Raw genomic sequence first — 14,995 nt, 5'->3', positions numbered from 1 at the left:
ACCCGTGTTGACTTTGTGGGAAATGCAAGTTTGGTGTTATGGAAAATTCTTCCCCGTGTTCCTTGGTGTCTACAAGGGTCCAGCGTGACATGCTCAGAAGGGAGCCACGGGAGTACTTGCTCGTTTAGACCCTTGTTCAGAAGGGGCAGGCACCGCACCGAGGCGTAGCATGCGTCCGTCACCCTCCGCCTGCAGCCTCACAGCGTCTTCCTCCCGGGCCACACAGCCTGGCTTAGGGCTCTCTTTCCACTAGATGGGGCTGGACTGAGACTCAGAGCGATTCCTCATGCGGGAGAGGGAACCTTAGAAGAAACCCTGGTCCGTATGGCAGCATCGGGCCTCAGCTCGTGTGTAAAAGAACCCCCCTCTCCCCAATGCCCCGGCTGGCTTTGACTGTTTTCTACCGCGTCTGATTGTCCTGCAGTGCCACTGGGCTGACTCCAGAACATGTGTGTCTATGAATGCTTAAGTAGTGAAGGGGGTTTTCCTGGCCTGTTTTGTCCCTTCTTTCTCTGTTCTCATCTGCTGTAAAAGGTGAGTAGGTGCTTACAGCAGAGATCTTCTGGCCTACATATAAGATGCCCTTCTATTTACGGGTAAGCAGAACGATAAAAATAACTGGCTCTGTGGTGAATCAGTGGAATTTTACTGACTCGCTCCCCAAATGTGTCTGCAGAGTCCTCCAGGAGCACTGGCACCCTCTCTCTCTCGAGATTGATTCTCCCCTGTAGTTTTCCTGTTCGCTAACGTTTCCCTGTTCTTGCGCTTTGCTGCCAGCATCAGGCCCAGGCCACCATCCTGACCCCGTTCTTGCATGTAGGTGCTTCATGACGGGGTCTCAAGGCAGGACTGTTCTGGTCTCGCTCTCTTTTTCGGTGGCAGTGTCTCAAGATGTGTAAGCGTTCTGCAGCAGGTTTAGTGGTTTTTCAAATGTACGAGACCCAGTAGATATCAAAAGAAACGGGGGCTTTTCCACGCAGAGGGTGGTTTGAGGGCCAACAGTCCACTGCCTCAGGGAAGCCTGAATCTGGCAAGGTTTAACCCGTGCAGTCTAGGCAGTGGCGTTCACTTGGGTCTGTTTCTTCTCTTCAGAAAGGCTTGATGACGCTGCACGGCTAGGCTGCAGAGCCCTCTCCTCCCCCCGCCCCCTCGCCCACCCCACTCCCTGTGAGCGGCTGCGCGCTTCACTGGAAATTTCCACTCGTCTGCTGCGGGGGAAGGGGAGGCCGTGAGCGCGTGTGTGGCTGTGTCTGAGAGAGACAGACAAAGAACGTAACTCACACTCAAGCAGGCACTTTTTATGGAAAACTTGTAAATGCAGGGTGAAGACAAAAGTGAAATGAAAACCAAATACACCCTTTCCATACAGGAGCATGGCAGGAAGGCACGTTTCTTCCCTCCGCCCCTTGGGTGGGCCGGGGGCTGGCAGCCAGCTGAGCCTTGTGTCAGGAGGCGACTGAGTGGTCCCCGGGCTCATCACATAGAGAGGAGAAGCCGAAAGGATGCTCGGTGCTGCTGGCTCCCTCGAGAAACCGGGCTGGGCTGGAGCGTCCTGGTGGCGCTGGGCTCAGCCCGTCCTGGGGAAGCCCTTGTTGATGGGGTCTTCTCTGGTCTCTGTGGGGTTTCGTAGTGGAGAGCTTTGTAGTGAGTGTCTTCAGAAATACACAGGAGGGTGAATTATCACCTTCAAGACCACGTGGGCAGTTCTGCCCACGAGACGGCTCCCCCGTTTCTCCAGCTTTGGAACGTGGGACTCTGTGATGAGAAATGCACTCTTGTACTGGACCGTTTTTTGCCTTTTCTCTCCTTGAAAGTGAAAGTGTTAGTCATTCACTCGTATCTGACTCTTTGCGACCCCATAGACTCTAGCCCACCAGGCTCCTCTGTCCATGGGATTCTCCAGGCCAGAATCCTGGAGTGGGTGGCCATTCCCTTCTCCAGGGGATCTTCCCAACCCAGAGATCGAACCCAGGTCTCCTGCATTTCAGACAGATTCTCTGTTGTCTGAGCCACCAGGGAAGCCCCTTTCTCTCCCTGCCTGGTATCAGTCATCTCCTGGCTCTACTTCTGCAGAGCTGGTGCCGCATAAAACCCTAGTGCTTTTCTGTGGAAAGGCGAGATGCTGGGATGAAGCTCGTGTCTGTCTTGCGGATAAAGTGATCCTATCATTAGAACCACACGTGGGGAAAACACACCTCGAAGTGCCAGCACCACCGGGTTTTGTGTTGAAGGCAAGGGCAGTACTTATCGTGCCTACCTGGTACACAGAACCATTTCCCTGGTGCCACCGAAAGCATGGTTGAAGATCCTGGGAGTATACACTATGATTAGACTTCAGATTACTACACTGGATTTTTCCAAAGTGATCCATTCATTTTATTGATTTCATCACTGATTGGAGTAAATGGGGAGAAGGGAGAACTAGCTATTTGGAGAACTTGATTTCTTTTTTTCCCCCTTATTGAAATGTCAGCTTTGGGGCCCGTCGAGGCCAGGCAGTTACAGTCATAATTCTGAACTTCCTTGAGCGAGGAGCTTATCGTGAGGATGGAGGTGACGAAAGAGTCACCATGTGATGTGACATTGGGGGTCTGCGTTCTGACCCTGCCTAGCTGGTTTAGGGCAGGCAGCCCACGTGGATAATCTTGTGGGTAAAGGAGGGGCAGAGATTCCTCTGGAGACATGGAGCCCCTCTTTTGGCGCCTTCCTTAGAACAGCCCTGAAGCTGAAGCTCCAATACTTTGGCCACTTGATGCAAACACCCCAACTCATTGGAAAAGACTCTGATGCTGGGAAAGATTAGGGCAGAAGAGGCTGACAGAGGATGAGATGGTTGGATGGCATCGTCAATTCAATGGCCATGAGTTTGAGCAAACTCTGGGAGATGGTGAAGGACAGGGAAGCCTGGCATGCTGCAGTCCATGGGGTCGCAAAGAGATGGATATGACTGAACAACAATGAGAACAGCCTCTCATCTGAATTTCAGAATGGCCTCTCCATGGCGGATTTCAGTGGGAGGGCGTGCTGAGGTCATTTTGTCAGCCACACTCCCATCTCTACAGGTCTGTCCTGGACCTGTGCTTTCACGGGAGAAGGATCCTTGCAGGCATCAGAAGCTGCCCAGGCCTACAACCCTGTGTAGGCTGTTGCTGAGCCTCACGTCCTCACGTATAGAAAGTCCCATGGTCATTCCTCAGGTCCCCTGTGGTTAGAAACCCCAGCAGCCAGGAGTCGGTGTCCATGACCGCCATGTCCCTTCCACAGCCTTCGGCAGGACAGGAAGACATGCACGGGTTGTGGAAGACTGGGTCTCCGCCAGCACAGCGGTCCTGTGACTTCTGTGCCCAGTCGGACTCAGGTCAAGGCCACGAGTGCCTCATCTTTTTAGTCTGCTGAGCTTTGCCCATCATCGATGGTCACTGACAGGTTAAGTTTGCCCGAGACAAGTCAGTGAGAAAAAGAGTATGTCCTGGCAGAACTGGTCAGGGCACCCCTGTGTGGAGAAGCCACGGTGGACTGTTGATTTATGAGCTTGGACCGCTAAGGCAGACAGAGATTGTTCTGGACCCTGGCTTGGTTCCCTTGTGGTGGGGAGCGGCAGTTTGGTTCCCAGGGGGTGGGGTCGGGGGGGAGATGGAGGAGATCAGAGGTTCAGCTCTGGCCCAGGAGTGTTGACTGCAGCAAGACCTGCCCGTCTGTGAGCCACGCCTCCCCTTCCCTGTGGTGGTGGTGTTTCCTTTTGGTGGAAATTTCCATGATGTAATAAGGAGCATGGGAGTGGAAGCTGTCTTTGCCCACATGGGCCCCGGGCGTAGATCAGCAGGGTGATAAGCGTGAAATGAGTGTCACAGCTGTGGTTGTGGGCACAAGCCCATTTGCATCTTGGCCAGTGCTTTTGTCTGGAGTTGATTGCTGGGCGCGTGTGACTGGGAGAGGGAAGACAGAATAGGTAAAAAGAAGGTGAAGGCTGGGGGGGTTTGGAAGTCATAGAGCCTCCCCCCTGCCACACAAAGCCAAGCTTAGGCTCTCCAGGCCTTTTTCCTGGGCTTTTTCTTTATCCTTGAGAACCCTCCAAAAGGCTGGTTGCTGTAGTTTGGACTGAGAGGGAGCCATGGGGGTCTGGAGCTTGCCTCTCACCCTGTGACTCAGTGCAGCTCAGCTCTCTCGAAAGCAGTGGCAGGGGTTGGACTGCATTGTCTCCGTGGTCCCCTCCAGCCCTTCCGTTCTCTGATTCTTTAACCCTCAGGTTCCAGAGCTCTCGGTGGCTGTTAGAATTCTGGCAGTGGCCACTTAGTAAGCTGAGTGACCTTGAACGAATGACTTAATCGGTGTGAAATTCAAAGGAGGGTATGGCGTAGGAAACCGTGTTGAGAGAGGCTGGAGCGCTGGTTGTTGCTGGGGAGAGGCTCGTGGGCCCCAGCCAGCACCCGCACGCTTCCGTTGCTCGCACTCCCTGAGTTGCCATGTGGAGTGGAGCATCCACTTCCTCCCTCTTCTTCAGGAGCTGTTCAAAAGAAAGTTCTACCTGAGACGTTTTCCTTTCTGTTTCTGAAATGAGAGGTGTCTGATCCATCTGGCCTCTGGTTTCCATCCTTGGGGATCTTCTTTCCCCTTATCACAAAGTGGCATCCGAAGGCTGGGGTTATTTCTCGGCATTATCTGACGAGTGCCGGTGGACGGGGAGCCCTGCCCAGGAAGCCTGCATGAGAAGTGACTGGTGGCGGCTGGGCTGGTTGCTGGCTGTCGTAAACACACTCTCTCTCAGAAACTGTTGAGACTTGGAGGCGAGCCCACAGAAACGCCTAGTAGAATGGAAAACGGAAGAAAACAATACTTCCGAACCCCAGATATGGTATTTGAATGACTTGACCATAAGGAAGGGTAGGCTTAACTCACTAGTGCAAGAGACCTCTGTGTACTTTTCTGGAGGGAGGGGACTTGGGACACTTGGGGGCTGGTTGTGGTAGCTGCCGGGGTTGCTGTGTACCCAGAGCCTGTCAGTCCCTTGCTCATAAGCATCTCCCTCCATAGATTACCCCATATAGGAGATGGCAGTTCACAGTGCACTTATCAGGCCATCAGGGCTTTAAGTGGAGCAAAGCAAAAAGAGGACACTTCTAGGGGACCCTGAGCAAAAGGGAGCTCAGAGCGCATGCGTATATATTTAAAGTAAAACTCCCTGCTGTAGGATTAAGCACAGTGGGATATTGACAGGCAGAGGGTGAGGTCACAGCTTGTCCATGGCATTCTGATGACTACAGGATAAAAGAACGAATGGATTACAAAGGAAGAGAGATGCTGGAGGCCATGCTGAGTGAGTGAGTTCCCAGCCCTGGCCATCAGGTGGCATAATTATTTGGGGGTTGGAGGAGTGGGTACTGTGCTGGGGGTGGACAAAGAGAAGGTAATTTAAGGTCGATTACACTTACTTTTGGAGAAGGCAGTGGCACCCCACTCCAGTACTCTTGCCTGGAAAATCCCAAGGAGCCTGGTGGGCTGCAGTCCATGGGGTCGCTAGAGTCGGACACGACTGAGTGACTTCACTTTCACTTTTCACTTTCCTGCATTGGAGAAGGAAATGGCAACCCACTCCAGTGTTCTTGCCTGGAGAATCCCAGGGACAGGGGAGCCTGGTGGGCTGCCGTCTATAGGGTCACACAGAGTCGGATACGACTGAAGTGACTTAGCACACTTACTTTGGGCTACCCTGGTGGCTCAGATGGTAAAGGATCCACCTGCAATGCAAGAGATGCAAGTTCGATCCCTGGGTCAGGAAGATCCCCTGGAGAAGGAAATGGCACCCTACTCCAGTATTCTTGCCTGGGGAATCCCATGGACAGAGGAGCCTGGTGGGCTCCAGTCCATGGGGTCGCAGAGAGTTGGATATGACTGAGCGACTAACTTTCCCGCACTTATTTCTTAGGCTCTAATTCAGAGCCTTACCAAGATAAGTAATCAGTAATCAGCCATTGAACAAACGAGCAGTTCTTCAGTTGGGTGATTGCAGTACTGTTGCCTGCTATGTGGAGTAGAAATAAACAAGTAGAGCTAAACCTTGGAAAGTGTGGCCAGGTTGGTGTGTAACGTTCAGAGGAAGCCCAAATGGTGGTCTCCTCATTGAGCAAATGTGCAACGCAGTGCTTCAAGAAGTTTGCCCAGGTAGTGGAGGAATTGGTGTCTTTATTAATATTTCATTTCTTGAAAAACCTTTGGTATCTTCATCAGCTGTGATTACTCCCACCACTCTGCGTCAAGTCATTCACCAAATCTTGCTCATTCAACTTCTGCATACTGTTTAAAACTCAGCAGCCTTATAGAGGTAGAAATGGCACACAGCGAACTGCACATAAACATGTAAACCCACGAAACCTCCACAATTAAGATGTAGTTTTTTTTACTCTGCAAAATTATTATGAGATTCATCACTGGTATTTATGAACAGTTTATTCCTTTTTATTGCTGAGTAGTATGCCATTTTATGGATATACCACAGTTTGCTTATCAGTTTACATGTTAATGAATATTTGTGTTATTTCTAGTTTGGGCTTGTTAAAAGTTAAGCTGCTATAAACATCAATATACGAGTTGTTCTTTGGGTGTATCTAGGAATGTAAATCTCGGAATGGAGTGGCTTGATCATAATGGCTGCTGCTGCTACTGCTAAGTCGCTTCAGTCGTGTCCAACTCTTAGCGACCCCATGGACTGCAGCCCGCCAGGCTCCTCCATCCATGGGATTTTCCAGCCGAGAGTTCTGGAGTGGGGTGCCATTGCCTTCTCCGGATCATAATGGCAGGTATATGTTTTATTTTTTAAGAGAATGCCAAGCTGTTTTCCGAAGTTGGTCATATCATTTTGCATTCCCACTGGCAGTGTATGAACGTGCCCATTCCTTTGCATGCTCACCAGCACTTGCTGTGGTCATTCTAATAGGTCATTCTTTGTGGTTTGTCCATTGGGCCATTCTCGTAGGTAACTCTTTGTAGTTTTAGTTTGCATTTCTCTGATGAGTAGTGGTGTTAAGCATCTTGTCATACACTTCTTTGCCATTGTATATCTTCAGCGAAATGCCTCTTCAAATTGTTGGTGCATTTTTTTTGAATAGTTTTAGAAATAGTTTTAAATTAAACTTGGAGAGGTTTTAATATTCTAGAAATAAGCCCTCTATCATGCAAGTCCCAGTGTATGGCTTATCTTTCTATTATCTTAAAGAGTCTCTTTCAAAGAGCAGTTTTTAATTTTGACGAGGCCTAAAATATCAGATTTTTCTTTTATGGAAATTGTGCTTTTGGTGTCTTCTCTAAAGAATCTTTGCTTAATCCAGGGTCACAAGGATTTTGTCTCAGGTTCTCTTCTAGTTCTATAACGTTATGTTTTATGTTTAGATCTGTATTCTATTTTGAGTTAATTTTTGTATATGGTACAAGTATGGATCAAAGAGTTCATTTTTTGGCCTGTGGATATCAAATTGTTCCTGTACCTTTTGTTGAAAGGGTCTGTCCTTTATTTTTTGAGTTGCCTTGGCACCTTTGTCACGAGTCAGCATACTTACGTGTATGGATCTATTCCGAACTCTTTTCTGTTGATCTGTTTGTCTTACTTCATGCAGATACCTTACTGCCTTGATTACTATAGCTTCATAGTAAGTCTTGAAATCAGGTAATGTTAGTCCTTCAACTTTATTCTTTATCAAAGTTGTGTTGGCTGTTCTTGGTCTTTTGGATTTCCTTATGAACTTAAGAATCAGTTGTAAATTTCTAACAAAAAGTCTTAGGATTTTGACTGGGATATTTTTGGCTCTTTAGATCAGTTTGGGAGAATAGACATCTAAATAAAATGAATCTTCTACCTATGAGCAAAGTATACCTCTCCATTTATGTAGATTTTCTTTAACTTCTTTCAGCAGTGTTCTGTAATTTCAGTGTAGAAGTCTTGCATATCTTTTGTCAGATTTATTGCTAAATATTTATAATTTCAAGGTCTGGTTATTTGTTGCTAGTATACAGAAATACAGTTGATTTTTGTTTATTGATCTTGTATCTTGCTAAACTAGAGTTTTGATATCTTTTTTATAAGCTTCAGATTTTTCTGTACACATAATTATGACATCTGCAGAAAGATGGTTTTCCTTTTTCCGTATCGATCTAGATGCCTTTTACTCTTTTGCACTTCAGTAAAATGTTGGATGGAAGCAGTGAGAGTAGACATTCTTGCTTGTTCCCTTTCTTAGGGGGAAGGCACCTAGACTTTGACCAGTTAGTATGATGTTGGATGTGGGGTTTTCCACAGATGCTCTATATAAGGTCATAGAAGATTCCATCTTTCTGTAGTGTGCTGAGGGTTTTATCAGGAATGGATATGGGGTTTTGCCTTTTTGCATCTATTGGAGTGATCACATGGCTTTTTAGCTTGTTAATATGATTGATTTCATTCATGTTCAGATGTTTAAGCCAATCTTGCCTTCTTGAACTAAATCCTACTTGGTCAGGATATATTGTTCTTTTTATTTATTATAGTAGTCAATTTGCTAGAGGTTTATTTAGAATTTTTTCATTTATGTTTATGAGGGACACTGGTCTGTTTTTCTTTTCTTTTTAAAAAAGTGTCTTTGTCTGATCTTGATTCCAGGGTAATGCTGACTTCTTTGGACAAGTTCAAAAGTGTTTTCCTACTTCCCAGATCAGTTTGTGTCAGAATTGATATTTTTTTCTTAAATATTTGGTAGAGCTCACCAGTGAAACTGTTTGTGCCTGTAATCTTTATGGGAAGATTTTAAATTACAAATTTAATTTCTTTGATAGATGCAGAGCTGGTCAGGTCATCTGTTCCTTCTTGAGTGAGTTTTGATAGTATTTTTTCAAGAAATTTCAGCTAGGTCATCAAGTTTATTGTAAAATATTTTTTATGATATTCACTTATCATCCTTTCAGTATCTGTAAACTTTGTAGTCATTTCACCTTTCTTATTCCCAAATATCAGTGATCTGTATCTTAACTCTTTTTCCTAATCAATCTGATTGGAGTTGTATCACTTCTATCAGTCTTCTCAGTGAGCTAGTGTTTGGTTTCACTGATATTCTCTTTTGTGTTTCAGAGGTTTCTGCTCTGATTTTTATTTTCTTTTTTGGTCTTACTTTGTATTTAATTTGCTCTTCTTTTCCCATTTTCTCAAGGTGGAAGCTGAAATCATTAATTTGAGATCTTTATTCTTGTCTTACCTACATGTTTAGTGCTGTAAATTTATTGCTAAGCACTACTTTAGTGGCATTCTCCAAATTTTCATGTGTTGTTTTATTTTCATTCAGTCAAGAGTCCTTTGTAATTTTCCTTTTGATTTCTTCTCTGACCCATAGGTTGTTTAGATGCATGTTTAGTTTCTACGTGTTTGGGGGATTTTTCTCAAGATCTGCATGACTCAAGTCCCTTTAGATTTACTGAGACTCAGTTTATGGCCCAGAATATGGTCATCCTTAGTAAATGTTTTATACACCCTGAGAACAAGTATGTGTAATATCTTGCTGTTGTTGGGTGGAGGGTTCAATAAATATCAGATCCAGTTGGTTGAGTGGTGTTCGCTTGTTCTGTATCCTTGCTGATGTTCTGTGTACTAGATCTGTCAGTCACTGAGAGGCATGTTAGAAGTTTTCAGCTCTAGTTGTGGACTTGTCTCTTTTCTTCATTTCTGTTAGTTGTTATTTACTGTATGTTGAAACTGTTACCTCTACGTACACATGGAGGATTGTTGTGTCTTCTTGGGGCACCCATCTTTCTGTATTGTCTGCTTTTTCCCCTGGTAATTTTTTGTTGTTGTTCACTGGTCTCCTTGGTCTGATATTACTGTAGCTACTTGAACTTTCTTTTGATTAGTGTTTTTGCATGATATGTTTTTCTGTCCTTTAACTTTTAATTATTTTTACTTGATTGACTTTCCCACTAAGCTTGTGAATGGTCACACGTGAGGTTAGGAAGTTTCCTTACGAGTTTTGAACGCTGAGTTTGTGTAGAATTACACAAAATGCCATAGTTTGTCTAATAACTTTCTTCCTTGCTGAGTTTGTTCATTTTCAGTTTGGTCTTTCCTGCTTTCTGTGAGAATTCCACCCTTCAGGCTAACACATCACGGTGAGGTATTTACTGTGGATCTGACGTGTGTTAGCCTGTGTTCAGGGTGCTGGGGGTGTAGTGACAAAGCCCTCCTTCCTAGGGCCATTCTGTTTTAGTGCAGTGAGGCCGACTGTAAACAAACACACTGTCGGTGGTGATCAGGTGCGGGTGGGGGTAACAGAACCACAGCGTTCAGAAAGGGAGGGGAGAGCAACCGAGGCCAGGTGGGTGGGGCAGCAGGCCTCTCTGACAAGGTGACTCTTGGACCGAGATGTGGTGAAGGTGAGGGATGGGCCGTGTGGACCTGGGCGAAGAGCATTTCCGGCAGAGGCACAGCGCCTGCAGAGACCTTGGATAGGAATATGCCTGGGAGGAGAGTGTGGCCGGAACCAAGTAAGTGATGTCAGAGGTCATCTTAGCCAGCTGGAACACTGAAGAATTCTGAAATACCACCCTGAAAACTGTCCGTTTAACAGCACTGTGGTCCAAACTAAACAGCACAAGGGAGGCTTAAATTTTTAGAACTGAGGGGTGGGGTGGGCAGGGAATAGAGGCGCTTCTTCCTTTGTATCCGTGTACAGACAACCACTGATAAAGTTATTGATCTTTTAAGACCAGTGAGCTGTAAGAGATCCTTATCTGTGTTAGTCTGGTCTGAGTAGATGAATGTTAAATTCTTTTCTCTCACCACAAGATTCAAGTTATTTTCTTTTTGTTCCTTGTCAGTTCCTGAAGGTACCGAATGGCCTAGATGGGTCCTAAGTGAGTAAATGAAGTCGCTCAGTCGTGTCCGACTCTTTGCGACTCCATGGACTGTAGCCTGGGTCCATGAGACCCAGGGATTGAACCTGGGTCTCCCGCATTGTAGACAGACGCTTTACCATCTGAGCCACCAGGGAAGTCTTAGCAACCCCATGGACTGTAGCCCACCAGGCTCCTCCGTCCATGGGATTCTCCAGGCAAGAGTACTGGAGTGGGTTGTCATTTCCTTCTCCATAGATGAGTCTTAGGCCTCTCTTAATCATTCTCCTTGTTTGTGAATATGGCTCATGGTTCTCATAGGTGCATCAAGTCACTTGTAAAATTCTTTGGAAAATTAGAAGACTTGTAGGTGTTTTCACAAAAAGTGTCGACTCATGGTTTGGAAAATTCAGTAGAGTGAATGGGAAAGGGAGGTTGGGCATGCTGCTGCACTTGTGTTTAACTGGTCCGCTGGCAGTTTCTTTTGTGACAAAGATGGGTATTTGTGGGTAGTTGATGTCTTTATGTGGGGAGACATAAAATGAAAACATTGACCAAGATTGTGAAATCGCTGTATTTCCGAATGCAGCCGTTCACACATGTTTATTTTATTGCAGGTACTTCTTGGTGGACTTTTATGCACCAACAACAACTGTTGCAAGCATAATGGAGCACTTGTCTAGAGACATTGACGTGATTAGACCAAATGTTGTAAAACACCCTCTGACCCAGGAAGTGAAAGAATGTGAAGGGATCGTCCCGGTGCCACTTGAAGAAAAGCTGTATTCCACCAAGAAGAGGAAGTGAGAAGGCACCACCCTTTAGCCTCCTGTTTAATTCTCTCACTTTTGAGCACCACGGATAGATAATGTACAGGCTTAATCTTTATATCTGAGGGTGCTGTTGGCGCTGTTGGATTTTCCAGAGGTACTTTTAGCTCTTGGTCCTCTTTGCTGTGAGAACTGGGGGCTGACTTCCTTAGGGCCACTTGGTAATCTTTGGCACCAGCACGTCCTCCTTGCTTTCACTTCATGAGCATAATTTGTCAGTGAGGACTTCCTGCCCAACAGCAACACTAACCCCAGTTTGAAGAGCAAAGCTCATAAAAACTACTTTGGATTGCATGGTCATTATTCACACTGTATACACCCATGCAAAATAAAATTTTAAGACCACTGTATTATATGTGTCACTTTCGATCTGAGTGAAAGTGTGTGATTTTTTTAAAGACCCTTGGCCTCTTGGCCCTCCATGGCACTGTGCACCAGCTGAGGCCTCAGACACAGCTCCAGTCCGCCCAGACTGCTGGTAGTGTTGGGAGGAGCCCAGGTTCAAGCCTGGGAGAAGCCGGGGCGCGGGCAGGTGGGGTGCGTCTGCTCCTTGACCCCTGGGCAGTGCCTGCTCCTCTGCTCATCCTTGTGGCGGGTGCTACTCTTGGGGAAGGGGCGCGTGGCAGTTGGCGGTGGCCCTGCGTCCTGTTGTTCCTCTGCCACTAGCACTGCCCGCTCCCCACCCCTCAGCCCCACAGGCCTCTTTGGGGAAGTCGTCACCTCTGAATTCTACACCCCGTCGCTTTTCCCCGCCATCCTGATGGCCTGGAGGCTGATTGCAGTTGAGTTGGAGATGCCTGAAGTGCTAGCTGGTGCCAGTGCCTGTGGCCGGCGGCATGCTGAACTCTTAAGTCTGGGCACTTATTAGAAGATGCATCTTTTTTGTTGTTGTTGTTTTTATTTGATACTTACAGACCTTTTTAAAAAAAAAAACAAAAAACATCCTGAAAATAAAAACACGAGCTTGAAGAGTTTCTTTATGTTGGCAGAGGAGAAGTTGGGTTTTTGAAATGTTATACTTTGAGACTTAGAAGCAACCAGTCTTTGCTTGAAATTGATTGAATTAATTTACTTAGCAAATAAAAATGCAGGATGGCCAATTAAATGTGAATTTCAGCTAAGTGACAAGTCAGCTTTCACATTAAGTATGCCCCCAATATTACATGGTAATACACTTATACCAAAAAAAAATGATGCATTGTCTATTTGTGTCTGTTTGACATTCAGATTTACCTGGGTGTCCTGTATATTCTGTGTGGTTAGCTTTAGTAGAACTTACATAAATGAATAAATAATACCAAGCCAGAGAAAGCAAAGCTGAGAAGCAAATGAAGTCAGCGTCCAGCATTCTGACTTCTCGGCTGACTACATTGGCAGGGAGGCAAATGACAGACGAGAACACAGCAGGCGTGCTCTAATTTGCCTCAAGCCCTTCTTCTCTCAACCTACTAGAAAACCGATCAGGAGACCAACTGAGATTTCATGTCTGGTCAGTCCCAGAGAATCTGTTCTGTGAGCCTGAATTTACAGCCCAGTCTGAGAATTCTCCTTCACCAAGTTGCACGTACGTCCCTGGTGGCTCAGACGGCAAAAAATTCACTTGCAATGCAGGAGACCGGGTCTGGATCCCTGGGTCAGGAAGGATCCCCTGGAGAAGAAATGGCAACCCACTCCAGTATTCTTGCCTGGAGAATCCCATGGATGGAGGGGCCTGGCCAACTAGAGTCCCTGGGGTCGCAAAGAGTAGAACATGTGTGAGCAACTTACACCTTGACTTCCTTGGTCTCTGCCCCAGGCCTGGCGAGCCGAGGCCCCAGGTTCCCTGGCAGTGGGATACCTTCCGTGGCGAGTGAGGATGGGTGAAGATGGAAGAGTCTCTGTATCTCCTCCCAGCGGCTGGTGCTTTGGAAGAAGTTGCCCAGCCTTTCCATCTTCCCAGAGCAGGGCCCTGCACAGGGTGTCTGCCCACAACCTAAAGCTTCTGCACCTAGGTTGTTGGGAGAAGCGTCAGTTGCCAAGATAGATCTCCGGTTGTACTGATTCTACAGACAGATCCTGGTAGGAGTGGAGAGGGTGGGGACTGGGCCTCTGCCTCTTCTAACCACGATGATGCTGAAGCACTGACAGATGAGCAAACAGGTTCCTGACTCGCCCAGCTCTGAACTCGCCTGGGGCTGCCTCCCTCCGTGATGCTGCCCTGGATCCTCGAATTCCTCACGTGGCTTTCTCTTAAAAGAGCCAACTTCCACTTCCTCCAGAGGCATAAAAAGCTATAAAAAAAGTCTCTTTGAAGAGCAATAGTTCAGTAAAGAGGGTCATTAAGAACTGGACACTGGAAATAAAAGGGATAAAGTAGAGATTATCTGGGAAAATGGGCTACTTCCTGTTTCATTCGGAATTTCCTGAGAGTGCAGGCGCTCAGCCAAGGCTGGAGGGAGCACAGATTCTGTACCAATGGTCTGGGTCTCGATGCAGATTCACTCAGGTGCTCATGACCGAGGTGCAAGCTTGCTTTTTCCTAGAGCATGTTTGTTACGTGTGTGCTCCATGCTGCACACACACAGTCTGTACTTCATTTAGCCTCTTCAGCTCATTGATAGAGCAGCAGTACCCTTGTTATCTGGATGAGGAAACAAGACGCCCAAGAGGTTTGACCTTGACCCTGCAACTTCCGAGTGACTGCCCAGATCTTGAGCTGGGGACCCTGACGCCATGTCGTCTTATCCGTCTGGTAGCGTGGAGGCTGTCTGTCCTCTCTGGTTATAAACAAGGCACTCTGGGGTGAGCGTGTGCCACGTGCCACGCAGGTGGTAAGCAGCCACCCTTGGGGCCTGGGGGTGGTACTGCCACTTCCTTTTCCTGCACTTGCTGGTCCCCAGGAAGATGGATGGATGCTGTTGGGCATTCCAGGTCACCAGGTGTGCGGAATCTCACGGCACAGTTTAGAAAGTGTTCGGAAGGAGGCTGGCTAAGTAGGACAGCCGTGCGTGTGCCAGTCCCCCTCCTCGGAAGCTCCGGAATGAAGCCACTGTCCCTTCCCTGCCGCCGCCCCCCTGCCCCCCCAGGCGCTGATTCATAGCTGGACTCTCAGCGCTGAGGGCGACCCTTGCCCGTTGCAGCAGGGCTCATGTGCAGGTCGTCCCCGGGCTGGGGGGCGTCCTCTTGCTCAGGTGGGTGGTGGGCAGGGGCGATGTTTGGGTGGCCGGCCTCCTTCAGTGGATGGTGACTTGCGGCGTGCTGGGGATGGAGCAGTGAACAAGACGGTCCTGGGGACTGATAGTTCGGAAGGCAGAGAACTATCAGTCCCCAGGACAGATCGGAAG

General features: G+C 47.4%; 1 protein-coding gene across 1 annotated transcript in view; it reads left to right on the top strand.

Annotated features, from left to right (window-relative positions):
- The window catches only part of MRPS6 (mitochondrial ribosomal protein S6), a 22,433-nt gene extending 10,396 nt beyond the window's left edge, over positions 1-12,037 (top strand). Inside the window, exon 2 of the mRNA XM_010862255.1 lies at positions 11,460-12,037. Coding sequence (XP_010860557.1) covers positions 11,460-11,649 — 190 coding nt within the window. The 3' untranslated portion in view covers positions 11,650-12,037. The remainder of the gene's footprint in view (positions 1-11,459) is intronic.
- Positions 12,038-14,995: the final 2,958 nt, after the last annotated feature.

The sequence above is a fragment of the Bison bison genome, unplaced genomic scaffold, assembly GCF_000754665.1.
Source record: "Bison bison bison isolate TAMUID 2011002044 unplaced genomic scaffold, Bison_UMD1.0 scf7180017864481, whole genome shotgun sequence".
In the NCBI taxonomy this organism is placed as follows: domain Eukaryota; kingdom Metazoa; phylum Chordata; class Mammalia; order Artiodactyla; family Bovidae; genus Bison; species Bison bison.
Note: the sequence above shows the minus strand (reverse complement) of the source record. Positions and strands in the feature narration are given on the sequence as shown.